This window comes from Hemiscyllium ocellatum, chromosome 39 (genome assembly GCF_020745735.1).
Source record: "Hemiscyllium ocellatum isolate sHemOce1 chromosome 39, sHemOce1.pat.X.cur, whole genome shotgun sequence".
Lineage (NCBI taxonomy): Eukaryota > Metazoa > Chordata > Chondrichthyes > Orectolobiformes > Hemiscylliidae > Hemiscyllium > Hemiscyllium ocellatum.
In genome coordinates this window covers 17,468,031-17,483,748 of record NC_083439.1, presented here as the reverse complement: position 1 = coordinate 17,483,748, position 15,718 = coordinate 17,468,031, and the positions used below count along the sequence as shown (strand labels likewise).

Below are 15,718 nucleotides of genomic sequence, written 5' to 3'. Positions count from 1 at the left end.
TAGTGCTTTAATTAAATAGTAATTTGTGCCCCCCCCCCAAAAAAAATTGTCCCAGTTTGCTCGGTTAGCCTTGTGAAAATCGATAAACAACATCATTCTGTGAGTCCATAGTGAGTCATAAAATTGGAGGATTTGTACCATTAATGCAAAATAATCTTATAGCTGGCAATTCAAGTTGGAAGCACTGTATTACAGAAATGACTTATAGTCCTGTCTTTCCATTCAACATTTGGAGACACCAAACTGGCAGGTCACTTCTACAGGTAGTAAGTAGATTGAGTTTTTAAAAACTTGACACATATTTTCCAAAACCTTTTGTTGTTTTCTTTATTTGATTCTTCCTTTCACTCTTTATTTGTCTTTTGGTATTTTTCTTGTCTTTAATTCAACACATTTCTTTCTCTGTTGTTGAGTCTTTCTTTATCTATCTTTAAACTTTACTGTTGAAGAGAAAGAACATTGGAGCTGGTGTTCGAGGCTCAGATTCCCCATTTATGACGCAATACATTTCATCTAGATTACATTCATTATTCAGCAAATGCATTTCACTGAGAGAGAGCACCACCAAGTGGTAAAGTGGAGCTAAAAGGGATAACATTAGAAGATATAGTTGCTTCTTTGTGACTATATTAACTAGTATTTAAATGTTTCCTGTAAGAAGAGTAAGTGTGGATTTTTGTTTGTTCTAAACAATTTAACTTAACTCAGGATTATATGTTGAAAGATTTATTACACAAAATCAAAACAACCAACTTTATTTTGCTGCAGTGTTGAACTTTGAGCCATATGGACTAGCTTTTGTTACAAGCCCACAAGCCTCCAGTGTTACTGGAAGGCAGTCACCAGCAGGATTATCCATCGGTTCTGAGATTTCTTGTAACAGCACAGAAGCTGGAATAAAAGAGTAAGTTTAAACTGTTTCAGTAGTTACCAGCCAATGAAAGCATGAATTCTACTTGTTTGATAAGTTAGATTATTAGGTCCATTGTATAGATGTAGCCTTTTCTATGGTTGTTTGCAGTGCAAAATAGATGTATTTCCAAATTTTTAGGATTGAGATACAACCAGCATGAGTTTTTGAACAAAAGCATTCTGGACTCATTCATCTTCACAGCGGCATTCATATAGTCTACAGTTATTCTTGAATAGATTGCCATAAGATACTGGAATCATCCTTTGGAATATTCTTTCCTGTTTTCCAATCTATTCTTTACTCAATTTGAAGGTACAAAGATTGTAACTAGCTGCATGTAATTTTAATCACCCACTGTTTAATTACTTGCAAACAGTTGCAACATTTTCTTGTTGGAAATCAATGAACTAGTGACATTGATTATTTAGCTCCCTTTTCCACTTCAGGATGTTTTGAAGTGCTGTACAACCAAATAAAATGCTTTTGAAATGTAGCCACTGTTAGAATGTGGGTGAATGAGGCAACCAAATCTGACACGGCGATATTGCATTAAACCGCAACAATACGATAACTAAATGACCTGTTCTAATGCTACTTGAGAGCTACACAATTGGCATACATGCCTTTCAGTTCTTGAGATAGTACAATGGGATTTTTTTGTCTGCGAGAGAGGGCTTAATGACTGCTGATGAAAGCTATCATTCCCAGCAATGCAATACTACTGCATTGAAGTGCTAATCTAGATCATGTAGTCGGTTCTCTGAAATGGTCCTGAACTCTCAGCTTTCTGATTCTAATTGCCTGTGTGTGTAAAAAAAAATGAAATTACTGTTTTGAACCTGAAGCTTACCAATACGTAGCAGTTGCAGCTGTCCTGCACAGGCTTCATGTGATTTGTTTGCAGGTGAATTGCATGTTTAAAAACAGGTTTTGAGACCATTTAATACATTTTAAGCTTTCAAAACAAACTTCACTGTTGCAATTATGTAAGTCAAGTAAGATGCAGTATGTAAGTATACACGTCGTAGAGTTATACAGCATTGAAACAGACCCTTTGGTTCAGCTCATCCGTACCGAACAAATTTCCCAAACTAAACTCGGCCCACGTGCTTTTGTTTGGTCCACATCCCTCTAAATCTTTCCTATTCATGTAGAGGTCCGAATATCTTTTAAATGTTTTAACTGTATCTCACCTCTCACTTCCTCTGGCAGTTTATTCTACATATGAACCATCATCTCTGTGGGAAATGTTGCTGCTCAGATCCCTTTTAAATCTTTCCCCTCTCACCTTAAAATATATGACCTCTAGTTTTGAGTACTTCTACCTTAGGGAAAAGACCTTTGCTATTCACTTTATCTATGCCCCTCATGATTTTATAAATCTCTCTAAGGTCATCCCTCAACCTCCTACACTCCAGTGAAAAAAAGTCCCAGCCTCTCCTCATAACTCAACCCTTCAGTCCTGCTAACATCCTTATAAGGATCTTATCTGAACCTTCACCAGTTTAATAATATCCTTCCGATAGCAGGGCAACTAGAATTGTGCACAGTACTCCAAAAGTATCTCAAATGTATAAAAAATGCCAATCTTAAGAAAAGAGGTCCTTTGATCTCATTAGCCTAATTTCTATACTTTAACAGTTACACACTGATCATTTTAAGTTATTATAAGTAAGTTAAGAATTATTTGAAGGTGAAAAGACTGCATAATAAGCAATTATAAATGCATAATAAAGGTAATTATAGCTAATTTCCATTGGAAATTCTAATTAAGTAAGGTTTTAACTAAGGTTTCATTCCCTTGATTCTGGTCTATTTCTGGTCTCCTGATTGTGGATAACTGCTGAATGAAGGACAGGCATTTGCAAATGGTAAGGTATGTAATTGTATGAAGAATTGTTACTGAGTATTGTCACACTTCTATTTGCCTTAGAAGTGATCCTGACAAAAATCTGGGAGCAATTGTTCATCTACTTTATATACCCTAAAGATGCGAAAGAGCAGTGTAAATTGAGAATGCAGTGAAAGAGAATGTACCTGTTATATGGCCTCCTGCGTTCTTTGGCTGTAAAGTGTTTTCTAAGTAATTCATTGGAATATTTCAAAGTGCAATCAGGGGCAGCACGGTGGCACAGTGGTTAGCAGTGCTGCCTCACAGCGCCAGAGACCCGGGTTCAATTCCTGCCTCCTCTTTGTGGAGTTTGCACATTCTCCCCGTGTCTGTTGGGCCGAAGGGACTGTTTCCACACTGTAAGTAATCTAATCTAATCTAACTGCATCTCATAGGTAAATATAACAGTCAGTCTATGGGAAGTGTAATTTATGTAAACATTCCACAAACTTCAGTGTGATTCACAATAGCACAGCTTATTATTTGTGATCGTGGTTGAAGGATTAGGCCAAAGCATCAGGTGAACTTTCATGCACCATTTTGAATAGTGTCTTAGGACCTTGTGTATTTGCTTTTACAAGCAGATGTATCTTGGCTTCAAGACTGATCCAAAGGACGCTGTCAATGCTGCACTTGAGTGTTCACTTAGAAGTGAGTGTTTAGGTTTCTGGAGTAGATCTTAAACCCATGACCTCCTAATAAATGCAGAAGTGCTTCCACTGAACCAAGGCTGACAAATAGCTTTCAAACAGTACTTACAAATATTAATTGTTCTCCATTATGCAAATCTGTAGTACTCTGTATAATTAAGTGTTTAAATCTTCTTGTGCAGCCACACATGTGCAACCTGTGTGTCCAACCTGTGCATAGCCCATTTTCAGTTGCTGTGTGGCAAGCTGTTTAGAAGAAACATTGTCTAAAAATGTTGAGAATTCTGTTTATTTTTAAATCAAAGCAATTAAATGCCTACAATACTGATTTCTAACATGGTTGAATAAGACAGCTTCAGCCAGTGTTTGGATAAAATGTATTGAATTGTGCACCTGTTTCATTTAGTTCAAATAGTCTTAAGCTCAATGGAGTGAAGAAAGTGTGGGGCAAGGAGGGTTACCTTCGGAAGAAGGAGTCCAAAGTAGAAGCTTTAGCAAGTCTCGGTTCTGAAAGTGAAACAACTACAGACACCTCCTCCAAAACTGAAAGAACTGCAACTGTTTCTGCAGAAGAACAGGAAAAGCAGCAGTTGGCATCCTCACTGTTTGTTGGGTTGGGATCCAACAATTTAGTCAGTCTGGTAAGTGAATGTTAACATGTTTGTCGACAGTTTCACAAGTAGAATTGTTCTCCAAGCATGAATTACAAAAGCCTCATTGGTATCACTGTTTAAAAGAATTGTCATGTGTCTGTCTCTGGGTTGCATTTTATAATGCATGGTATAAATGATCTGCACTTAAGACTTGTAGGAGGTGAATTATCAGCATTCGTACAACTTTTGAACAATATTGAATTGAATTAGCTTTGTACTCATAAGTACAGTGAAATGTTTACAAGTTGCTACTTCTGACGCCATCTTAGTAACAAGGGTACCTAGATACAAATTCTTGAGAACAAATTCTTAGGAAAACATAAATAGAAAAATAAAAACGTTCAGCAGTACAGGCCTTCAAATGTACAAATCATAGTAATAAATTAGAAAAATAAAGAAATAAGTTCAGAATAACAGTTCTTCCATGATAATATAAACAAGAAAAAAAAATTTATTAAGACAATTTAAGACAAAGTCAACTTAATCCATTTCACGGTTCTGGGCTTGAGGAGCCAATCCTATGTTGGAATCCCAGGCTGGACCCACCATGTTGCCAAAGTAAAGGCTGCATGGAGTCAGTCACCGACTGAAGCCACCACAAGGAGACCCAGACCAACCCTGACAAAAACAGCCATCCAGGTCGCCACCCAACCGCCGAAGGTCTCCCAGGCTGGACCAGACGAACCACGTCATTGTGAAGATGCTGCAAAAGCCTCAAGGAAACCTGGGCCATTGGAATCCTGGGCCTGAACCCACCTTATCTTTAGCAGCTGCTGAAGCAGCTGAGTCAAAGAACACACCAGGATGCAACCACAAGAATCGGCCAAATCCACACCACATTCTCTGTTACTGCAGCCTATTGGAACCTCTTCCTCGCAGAAAGACGTCAAAAGGCACCAAGCTGAACTTCAAGTTGAGTTGGTGCTAGGATCGCCTCAACAATGCAGAAGCTGCTGTGATCCTGAACTTGCCTCCGTCACTGCCATGGGTCTGTGCTGCTGGGCTGGCTCAGGGTCCGGAGCTTGGGGCCTGGAGCGCTGGGCCCGCTCCGCTCGGGGCCTGGAGCGCTGGGCCCGCTCCGCTCGGGGCCTGGAGCGCTGGGCCCGCTCCGCTCGGGGCCTGGAGCGCTGGGCCCGCTCCGCTCGGGGCCTGGAGCGCTGGGCCCGCTCCGCTCGGGGCCTGGAGCGCTGGGCCCGCTCCGCTCGGGGCCTGGAGCGCTGGGCCCGCTCCGCTCGGGGCCTGGAGCGCTGGGCCCGCTCCGCTCGGGGCCTGGAGCGCTGGGCCCGCTCCGCTCGGGGCCTGGAGCGCTGGGCCCGCTCCGCTCGGGGCCTGGAGCGCTGGGCCCGCTCCGCTCGGGGCCTGGAGCGCTGGGCCCGCTCCGCTCGGGGCCTGGAGCGCTGGGCCCGCTCCGCTCGGGGCCTGGAGCGCTGGGCCCGCTCCGCTCGGGGCCTGGAGCGCTGGGCCCGCTCCGCTCGGGGCCTGGAGCGCTGGGCCCGCTCCGCTCGGGGCCTGGAGCGCTGGGCCCGCTCCGCTCGGGGCCTGGAGCGCTGGGCCCGCTCCGCTCGGGGCCTGGAGCGCTGGGCCCGCTCCGCTCGGGGCCTGGAGCGCTGGGCCCGCTCCGCTCGGGGCCTGGAGCGCTGGGCCCGCTCCGCTCGGGGCCTGGAGCGCTGGGCCCGCTCCGCTCGGGGCCTGGAGCGCTGGGCCCGCTCCGCTCGGGGCCTGGAGCGCTGGGCCCGCTCGGCCCGGGGCCTGGAGCGCTGGGCCCGCTCGGCCCGGGGCCTGGAGCGCTGGGCCCGCTCGGCCCGGGGCCTGGAGCGCTGGGCCCGCTCGGCCCGGGGCCTGGAGCGCTGGGCCCGCTCGGCCCGGGGCCTGGAGCGCTGGGCCCGCTCGGCCCGGGGCCTGGAGCGCTGGGCCCGCTCGGCCCGGGGCCTGGAGCGCTGGGCCCGCTCGGCCCGGGGCCTGGAGCGCTGGGCCCGCTCGGCCCGGGGCCTGGAGCACCAGCCTGCTTGCCGATGCTGATGTCACGACTGATCTCTTCACCAAGAGGTTAGTAAAATAAAATAAGGGAGTAAAAAACGAGAAAAGAAATGCAGATGGAATGGAGCAGGCCCGGGTTCAGTGCCATCTTACTGTTTTAGTGTTGTTTTGGTGACACTCCTACATGTAGCACCTGGAGGTATTGTGGAGCAATTTTACCTGCAATTCTGTGTAGGCTGGTTATAAAGTCTATCAAAATTACAACCATTTTGTGTACTCCAGCTGCACCGTTGGATGTTGAGAATTTGATAGCCTTCACCCATTTCACAGAGCTGTTAATTTGTCTTTTAACTAGAAAGTAGATTCTTTGTGTATGTGATCTCCCAAAGTGTAAATTAGAAATAATTAATATTCTCAACACATCAAGTATGCGAACCTTGAAGTGTGATGATCGCTAGATCAGATTTTGTTGTTTGGGTTGTATTCTAAGGAAAAATCTGAATGGTCAGGCTTGCATTCACTGCAGTTTAAGAGGTGACTTGATTGAAATATATATTTATTAATTCAAACATACAACCTCGTTAGGTTCTTGACGGGGTCGATGTAGAGAAGTGTTTCTTTTCATGGGAGAAGATCATACTAGGGGTCACCATTTAAAAATCAGAGGTCATCCATTTAAATTAGAGATGGGTGTTGACAGTCTTTGAACTCTCTTCCTGAAAAGGTGGTGGAGCAGAGTCCTTGAATGCTTTTAACGCAGAGGTGGAGCGATTCTTATTAACCCAGGAGTAGAATGTTACTGGGACAGGTGGGATTGCAGATTTCAGGTTACACTCAGATTGGCCATCTTGTTATTGAATGGTGAAGCAGGCTTCAGGGGCTGAATGGCCGGCTGTTCCTAACTTGTACGATTGGATGTACCTCAAACCAATCGTTTTTTTTTTGTTCATGCTCTAGAGTTACCCCATGCTGATGATATAAGTTTGTGCCTTCTACTTCACCTCTTGAATTTCTAATGTACTCACATGTTCCCATCACTGGCCATTCTGTTCATAGCACTAGCTGTGTATTATCCTGGGGCGGTGCGGTGGCTTAGTGGTTAGCACTGCTGCCTCACAGCACCAAGGACCCGGTTTCGATTCCAGCCTCAGGCAACGGTATGGAGTTTGCATGTTCTCCCCGTGTCTGTGTGGGTTTCCTCCCACGGTCCAAAGATGTGCAGGTCAGGTGAATTGGCCATGCTAAATTGTCCATAGTGTTTAGGTGCATTAGTCAGGGGTGAGTATAGGGTAGGGGAATGGGTCTGGTTGGGTTACTCTTTGGAGGGTCGGTGTGGACTTGTTGGACCGAAGGGCCTGTCCCCTTACTGTAGGGAATCTAATCTAATCGTATGGAAAAGTGGACTTCGCAACAAGTGACTTTAGTCCCAAAGTGTAAAAAGTGAGGTCTGCAGATGCTGGAGATCAGAGCTGAAAATGTGTTGCTGGTTAAAGCACAGCAGGTTAGGCAGCATCCAAGGAACAGGAAATTCGACGTTTTGGGCCAGAGCCCTTCATCATTCCTGATGAAGGGCTCTGGCCCGAAACGTCGAATTTCCTGTTCCTTGGATGCTGCCTAACCTGCTGTGCTTTAACCAGCAACACATTTTCAGCACTTTAGTCCCAAAGTAATGCTTTGTTCTCTGGTTCCCAGGCCAAGAATGCGACTAATTGAGCCAAACTAATCACCATAGTAGTGAGGCTGATGAAATAGGACGAGTGACTTAAATTTGACTACTTAAGTAAATATGTTTTCTTTTGAGATGATCTAATATGACTTTCTGGTTGAAACTAAGAAGCTTATTTATAAGATGTGCCAAGCATAAGTGGTGATTCTTCAATATAAAATCTCTTTGTTCCAGATGAGTTACGTGCTCCTCAGCAACCCGAGCTGTAATTCCAAATAAAACCTTTAAAGGCTATTTGTGAGGATATTGGCAGAAATTAACCTGTGTAATCACTCCAGGGTCTCGCCAAAAATCTTGCTGTCACAGTTCAAGTAATTGTTAGGACTAATTGCTTAAAATTTATTGTACCTACTCAAAGGTGCTGACTGCCAAGATTTCTTTCACATTAAAACTTCAATGTTTGCGTACGCTAATAGGAGAATGTATACAGAACTTAATCCATTTTTGGATGACTACAAAATCTGAGTGCTAAATATAGTTCACGGACCCATTTGAAATTGCTGCCCGACTTTATGATCTTTCAAGTCTGTTATTAGTAACTATGCAACCAAATAACAAAAACGCTTTTTTTTCTGGAAACTAACTACGTTTAGCTCATTGAAATGCTTTAAAATGGAAAATAGTTATGCCCTTAGTCAAACTGTTCTAGCACAGCTACAACACTGGCATCTAACGAGTAATGTGGAAAATGTGCCAAGGTTATAATCCCTGTGCACAAAAGGCAGGACTAATCCAACCTGACAATCACCAGAGTACATTCTTCAGCAAAATGATGGAGGGTGTCATCACCAGCATTTTCTCAGAAACAACCTACTCACCTGATATTCAGTTCGGGTTGTGCCAGGCCCACTCAGCTCCTGACCTCATAGCAGCCTGGGTTCAGCTGCTTCATCAATGACCTTCCGTGGATCATAAGCTTAGAAGTGGGAATGTGCAAGTATCAGTGAACAATGTTCAGCACCTTTGCAACTTCTCAGAGACTGGAGCAGTCTATGTTCAAATGATTTGGAGGTACCAGTGTTGGACTGGGGTGTACAAAGTTAAAAATCACACAATACTAGGTTATATCCAACAAGTTTATTTGGAAGCACTAGCTTTCAGAGCACTGCTCTTTCATTAGGTGGTTGTGGAGTGTAAGATCATAGGACACAGAATTGATGTAACTGAAATTATATATTGAAAAAGACTTGGATTATTTATTAAGTTTCTCATCTTTTAGAATGGGTAAGTTGATTTCAGTTCTTTCGTATGTAAATTCAAGAACTCTCTTAAAGTTACATTCTCAAGTGAACTTTAACAATAGGTGCCATGTTGGCCCAGATAATGCATTAAAGGTGTGAGGTGCCCTACTCTCTAGTATCTGTCTCATTCTTGGACACATACATCTCCATCAAGGATGCACACCTCAGCACCTCACTCTACCGCAACCCACAAATAACCTCATGATGCTACACTTCTCCACCTTCCACCTGAAACATATTAAAACAATCATCCCCTCCAGACAAACTCTATGCCTACACAAGTTCTGTTCAGGTGAGGAGGAATGTCATGGCACTTGGAAGTACTCAAGGATGCCCTCATAAGAATGGGATATGATGCTCAACTCATCGACCGCCAGTTCCGATGTGCCACAGTGAGAAACTGTAATGACCTTGTGAGGAGACAGATACGAGCTGCAACTGGCAGGGTACCCTTCGTTGCCCAGTACTTCCCAGAAGCCGAAAAACTACATCATCTTCTTCACAGCCTGCACGTATTATCAGTGAGGATGAGCACCTTACCAAGACCTTCCCACGCCTCCACTTCTCGCCTTTAAACAGCCACCAAACCTCATACAGATCATTGTTCACAGCAAACTGCCCGGCTTTCAGGGCAACACCATACAACCTTGACACGGTAGATGCTGCACGACGTGTCAGAGCGTGGACATGGATACCACCATCACACGTGGGGACACCTCCCACCATATATGTGGCAGGTACTCATGTGATTCAGCCAATGTTGTCTATCTCAGGCAAGGATGTCTTGAGGAGTGGTACATTGGTGAGACCGAGCAGAATAATGGATGAATGGACACCACACAACAATCAACAGACAGGAGTGTTCCCTCCCAGTCAGAGAACACTTCAGCGGTTTGGGACATTTGACCTCGGACCTTTGGAAGACCATCCTTCAAGGTGGCTGAGCAGAGGCTGATAGCCAAGATTGGTACCCATGGGGATGGCCTCAACCACGATCTTCGGTTCATGCCACACTACAGATGACCCCCATTGCACTATCCACACACACAGACAGGGACGCACACGCACACACACTCCTACAGACCCATACACTCACGCAGACCCTCTCTCATACACAAGCTCTCTCTCATATGCTCACACACACACCCACATTCAGACACACCCTCTCACAGACCTTGTACCTCTTTACACTCACACTGTCTTTCTCTCTCCCTCACTCTCACACTCTCTCCCTCGCTCTCACACTCCCGCTCGCACACACTCCCGCTCGCACTCACTCCCGCTCGCACTCACTCCCGCTCGCACTCACTCCCGCTCGCACTCACTCCCGCTCGCACTCACTCCCGCTCGCACTCACTCCCGCTCGCACTCACTCCCGCTCGCACTCACTCCCGCTCGCACTCCCACACTCTCATACTCGCTCTCGCTCTCTCAGACACTCATACAAGCGTACACATAGGTTTGCGGGGTGAATTTGTGTTTGCAGAGTTACATTTTATTTTGCTCGAAAACTACATGAATCCATGTAAGATTCATTAAATCCCCTTTTTAGATTAGAAGCAGTCTGAACATTGGTGCACAGACAGCCTCACACAGGGCACCTCACACCTACAATGCATTATCTGGGCCAACATGGCACCTATTGTTGAAGTTCACTTCAGAACGTAACTTTAAGAAAATTCTGAAATTTACATATGAAAGAAATGAAACCAACCTGCCCATTCTAAAAGATAAGCAATTTAACAAACAATCCAGGTCTTTTTCAATATATAGTTTCAGTAACATCACACTGTAAACTTTTGCTATAAATTCTGTGTCCTACGACCTTATACTCCACAACCACCTGATGAAGGAGCAGCACTCTGAAAGCTAGTGCTTCCAAATAAACCTGTTGGACTATAACCTGGTGTTGTGTGATTTTTAACTGTGTTCAAATGGAATAATACCTGGACAACATCTAGGCTTGGGCTGAGAAGTAGTGAGAAGCATTGTGCAACACCAGTGGCAGGCAATGACTATCACCAACAAGACAGGTTCCAATCATTGCCTCCTTACATTCAGTGACATTGTCATTGTAAGAATCCTCAATATCAACATTCTGGAGTTGACTCTTGATGAGATACCAAACTGAACCAGCAACATAAATACTGTGGCTACCAAAGCAGTTTAGAGGCTGTGAATTCTGTGACAAGTAACTTGCCCCCGACCCTTCAGAGACTGTCCACTCTCAACAAGGCACAAGTCAGGTGCTCCTCCCCATTTGCCCTTCATTGTTCAGACCATTGAGTACAGATGTTGGGACGTCATGTTGTTGTTAAACAGGAAGTTGGAGAGGCCACTTTGGAGTACTACGTACCACTTTGGTCACCCTGCTATAGGAAGGATATTATTTAATTGGAGATGATGCAAAAAAAAAGATTTGCAAAGGTGTTACCAAGTTGAAGGGTTTGAGTTAGAAGGAGAGGCTGGGACTTTTTTCACTGGAGCATAGGCGATTGAAGGGTGACCTAATGAAGGTTTTTAAAATCATGTGGAGCATAGATAAAGTGAATAGTAAAGATCTTTTTTTCTAAGGTGGGGGGAGTTCAAAACTAGAGGATATATTTTTAAGGTGAGAGAAGAAAGATTTAAAAGGGGCCTGAGAGACTACCTTTCCATGCACAGGGTGGTTCATATGTGGACTGAATTGCCAAAGGAAGTGGTAGATGCAGATACAGTTACAACTTCTAAAAGATGTTTGAACAGGTACGTGAACAGGAAAGGTTTAGAGGGATATGGGCCAAACGTAGTTGAGATTGTGGTGCTGGAAAATCTATCACAGCCCATCAGGCAGCATCCGAGGAACAGGGAAATCGATGTTTTGAGCATAAAACCTTCAGGAATGTAGGAAGGTTGGACTAGTTTAGTTTGGGATACTTGGCATGGACAAGTTGAACCAAAGGATCTGTTTCCATGCTGCATAACTCTATGACTCTATGAATGCAACCCCATCAACTCTCAAGAAGTTCGACACCATCCAGGCCAAAGGAGTCCACTTGATTTCTCCCCTGTCTGACATCCATTGCATTTGTTGCAGCACTGTGTACTATCTACAAACTGCACTAAAGCAACCTCTCAAAGTTTCTTAGTACCATCCACACCTGTGATCTTGCCTAACTAGAAGGACAAGCCTAGCAAAATCATGGAACACCTACAAAGATTCCCTGCAAGTCACAAACCATCCTAAGTGGTAAATGTATTGATATTCCTTCAGTGTCACCATGACAAAAACTTGGAACCCCCACCTAAGGGCACTGTGGCTAATCTACACCATATGACTCTAGGGCTCCCTGAAGTGGGGGGTCAGAACCCGAAATGGTGTTGCCAGCTGTAATTTTGGGCTTTCAGTTTCTGCGGCGCCAGTTGCTTCTGTGAAACTCTGACCAACTTATAACTGTTGTGCTCCCTCCCCTAACAGGACTCTGAGTGTCACAGCTTTCCCCAGCCCATATCCATATCCTCAGTTCTCACTGAGTGGACTGCAACAATTTTCAAGCTTCAAAATGGGGTCACAGAGGGAAAAAGGTTGTGAAGCAGTGGCATATATTTGTGCATTCCATTCAGCTCCATAAGTGCTGTTCTGGAAGGCAGGTCCTTGGCTGAGTATCTGTTGATGCTTCATCCTGAACTGTTTGTCATTGCTGTTTTTTTTCGTCAGTGGTAGTTTCTCTTTGCCTTCCACTTGCATGGATAGGGCATGGTAAGTAGGTAGGTAGGTCCCCAGGCTACCTAGCTGGAACCAGAATTGCACCCGCACTGCTAGTGTTATTCTGAACAGCATGCTAGCAAGCTAAGCTAACTGGCCGCCATATTTATGCATGCACATCCGTAATCAACAGTTGTAGATGCTTTGGTCAGCCTGTTCAGTCATGTTATAACACACCTCTGGAGCAGGTGGGACTTGAATTTGGGTCTCCTACCTAAGAGGTAGGAACACTACCACTACCACAAGTGCCCTTAATTAACAGTTACAAGATGAATTTGGAAATTAAAGGGTAATGGGCTCAGCATTTGGAGAGTTAAGTCCCAAAGGAAAATATCAGCATAGTTTGTTGGATCTGCCGAACATTTAACGTAGCTTTCAGTATTATGAGGCTGAATGAGATCCTAAACAGGTTTATATTTTATTTTGGGATCAGTCTCATTTGAAAATAAGTGCGAGACTTAACCAGGAAGCATTTTGCATAGTCTAAAAATTGCAGATGACACACTGATTCAATGAGGTGATTAACTGTTTCTGTTAATTCAAGTACAACTTCAAACAGATTTGTATCTACTCTATTCACTCATGGTAACCAATTCTTGCTGCAAATTATTATTACATGATTTTTTTTTACTCACTTTCCATTTTTCTAGCCTTTTAGATGCATGTTCCATTATCATCAAAATCTACAAAATAATAAAAACTAAAGAGCAGTTTAAGCATTATCCCTGTAATGTCTAAGACATTTTGCAACAGAAGACTTACTAATTATCTAATTTTAAATCTTGGTAAACTGTGAAACTGGTTCTTTGCTATATTTGACTTAAAGGCAAAGATCTTTTTTATCTTGCAGCTAATGTTCATTTTAAAGTGTGTACAATGTGCATGAGTTCACCTGAATAAAAATATTTGACTGATGCTGCTTAGTGATATCAAGACCGTAAAAGTTATAATTTCTACATTTTTACAATCTTTTTAGATGGGAAAACCTCAGAGCAGTACCCAGAAAGTTTGGAGAAAATCAAAGATTGTTGAGGGACAAAATGGTCATGAGAAAGCTATGAATGCACAGAAGACAATTGTTCCACATCCCCCTCAAATTCCAAACCTCATGGATAATGTCGTAGAAAGATGTAGTCCCTTCCAAGAAAGTAAAGCAATGCCGTCAAGGGAAACATCATCTGACTCTGCAGAGGTCCTTACAGAGCAGCCTGCCCAAGGATATGACAGATCATGGACTTCAAGTAACAACTTGAAGACAATCAAAGCCATGCCTTCAGCATCAAAGGAACCCTTTTCAGGTCTATTTGCAGATGGAAATTTTGACATCATACAGCCTGCAAATTGCTGCTCTGCCTTTGAGGCTCATGACCAAATCTCCGGTCTAACTCCAAGTTTGCCAGAAGAGTTTGCTGAGCATGCTCATTCAAAGCTTGAGCTTCTTTGTGCCAATGAAAATATAGCTTTGTTTTCCTGTAAAATTTGGAAAGAGGACTGTCTGCTAATCCCTTTGTTTATTACTAACCGCAGCAGTGTGGAAGTTCATAATGCAACAGTCAACTTTGCATTAACTGACGAATTGGAGGTAAGTACAATCTAGCAGTGGTACAGTATTGAACAGTTAAAATAAGGCAACTTGCTAAAATTAAAAAAATTAATCTCATTAAAAAAATTATTGGAATTAAATATTGTCTAAAGTTTTTAAACATTATTGGGATTTGCAGTGTACATTACTTATAAAAAGAAACCCTTTAATGCTGATTATATAAAATTCTGAAATAAAACCATAATTGTATGAATATATATTTTAACATTAGAATTAGAGGTTCTCTCCCTTTGCTTGGTTTCTCTCTTAATCCCCCCTTGTCATGCGCTTTCGAAGTGCACACATTATTGCTCAGCTTTGAAATCAGACAGTCGGGCATGTGATGTGCTGTGCAGCAACTTAATGCTAGAAATCCTTTGGCTTTTGATTTGGGAAAGTTGTTTATCATCATCTCAGGCTTGCTTATGGATGGATGAGCAATAATAAAGATGGCTAACTTCAAAGGGATAGAGATAGGTTAAGTGAATGAGCAGAGATCTAGCAAATGGAGTTTCATGTGGAAAAGTGCCATTTTCCATTTTGGCAAGAAGAATGAAATTGAAGCATAATATCTAAATGATGACAGTTCTGAGATGTAGAGGGATCTGTGTGCTCCAGTGCATCAGTCACAAAGGTAGCTGGGAAAGCCAATGAGCATTATTGAATTCTAAAGTAGGGAGGTTATAGTTCATTTATTCATGACATAGGTGCGACCACATCTGGAGAACTGTGCACAATATTGTCATAGAGAGAGTCTTGGAGATGTACAGCATGGAAACAGACCCTTCGGTCCAACCCGTCCAAGCCGACCAGATATCCCAACCCAATCTAGTCCCACCTGCCAGCACCCGGCCCATATCTCTCCAAACCCTTCCTATTCATATTCCCATCCAAATTCCTGTAGAGTCATAGGGTCTCCTTATTTAAAAAGAAAATGTTGAAAGCAGTTCAGAGGACATTTAGCTGTAATAGGTGGGTTTCCCTATGAGAAAAGATTTGTCAGGCTAGGCTTGTACCTGCTGGAGTTTCAAAAAATAAGAGGTGACTTGATTCAGCATCCTAAGGGGACTTGACAGGTTGGATGTGGAAAGGATGTTTCCTCTTGTGGGCGAGTCTAAAATTTAACAATAATGTTTTTTTTAAAAAGGTCACTGTTTAAAAATAAGGGAGCACTCATTTAGGACAGATAGGAGGACTTTTTTTCTCTCTCAGATGGTTGAAAGGTTTTCTCAAAGTGGTGGAAGCAGTCTTTGAATATTTTTAAGGCAGAGGTGGATAGATTTTCGATAAAGGGGTGAAAAGTCACTGGGTGGAAGTGGGATTGTTGAGTAATTAGCTTA

General features: G+C 43.4%; 1 protein-coding gene across 1 annotated transcript in view; it reads left to right on the top strand.

Moving 5' to 3' along the window:
• Window positions 1-15,718, top strand: part of ap4e1 (adaptor related protein complex 4 subunit epsilon 1) — a 67,006-nt gene that overhangs the window by 41,504 nt on the left and 9,784 nt on the right. Inside the window, exons 16-18 of the mRNA XM_060852767.1 lie at window positions 769-904; window positions 3,861-4,095; window positions 13,773-14,378. Of these exons, the coding sequence (XP_060708750.1) occupies window positions 769-904; window positions 3,861-4,095; window positions 13,773-14,378 (977 nt within the window). The remainder of the gene's footprint in view (window positions 1-768; window positions 905-3,860; window positions 4,096-13,772; window positions 14,379-15,718) is intronic.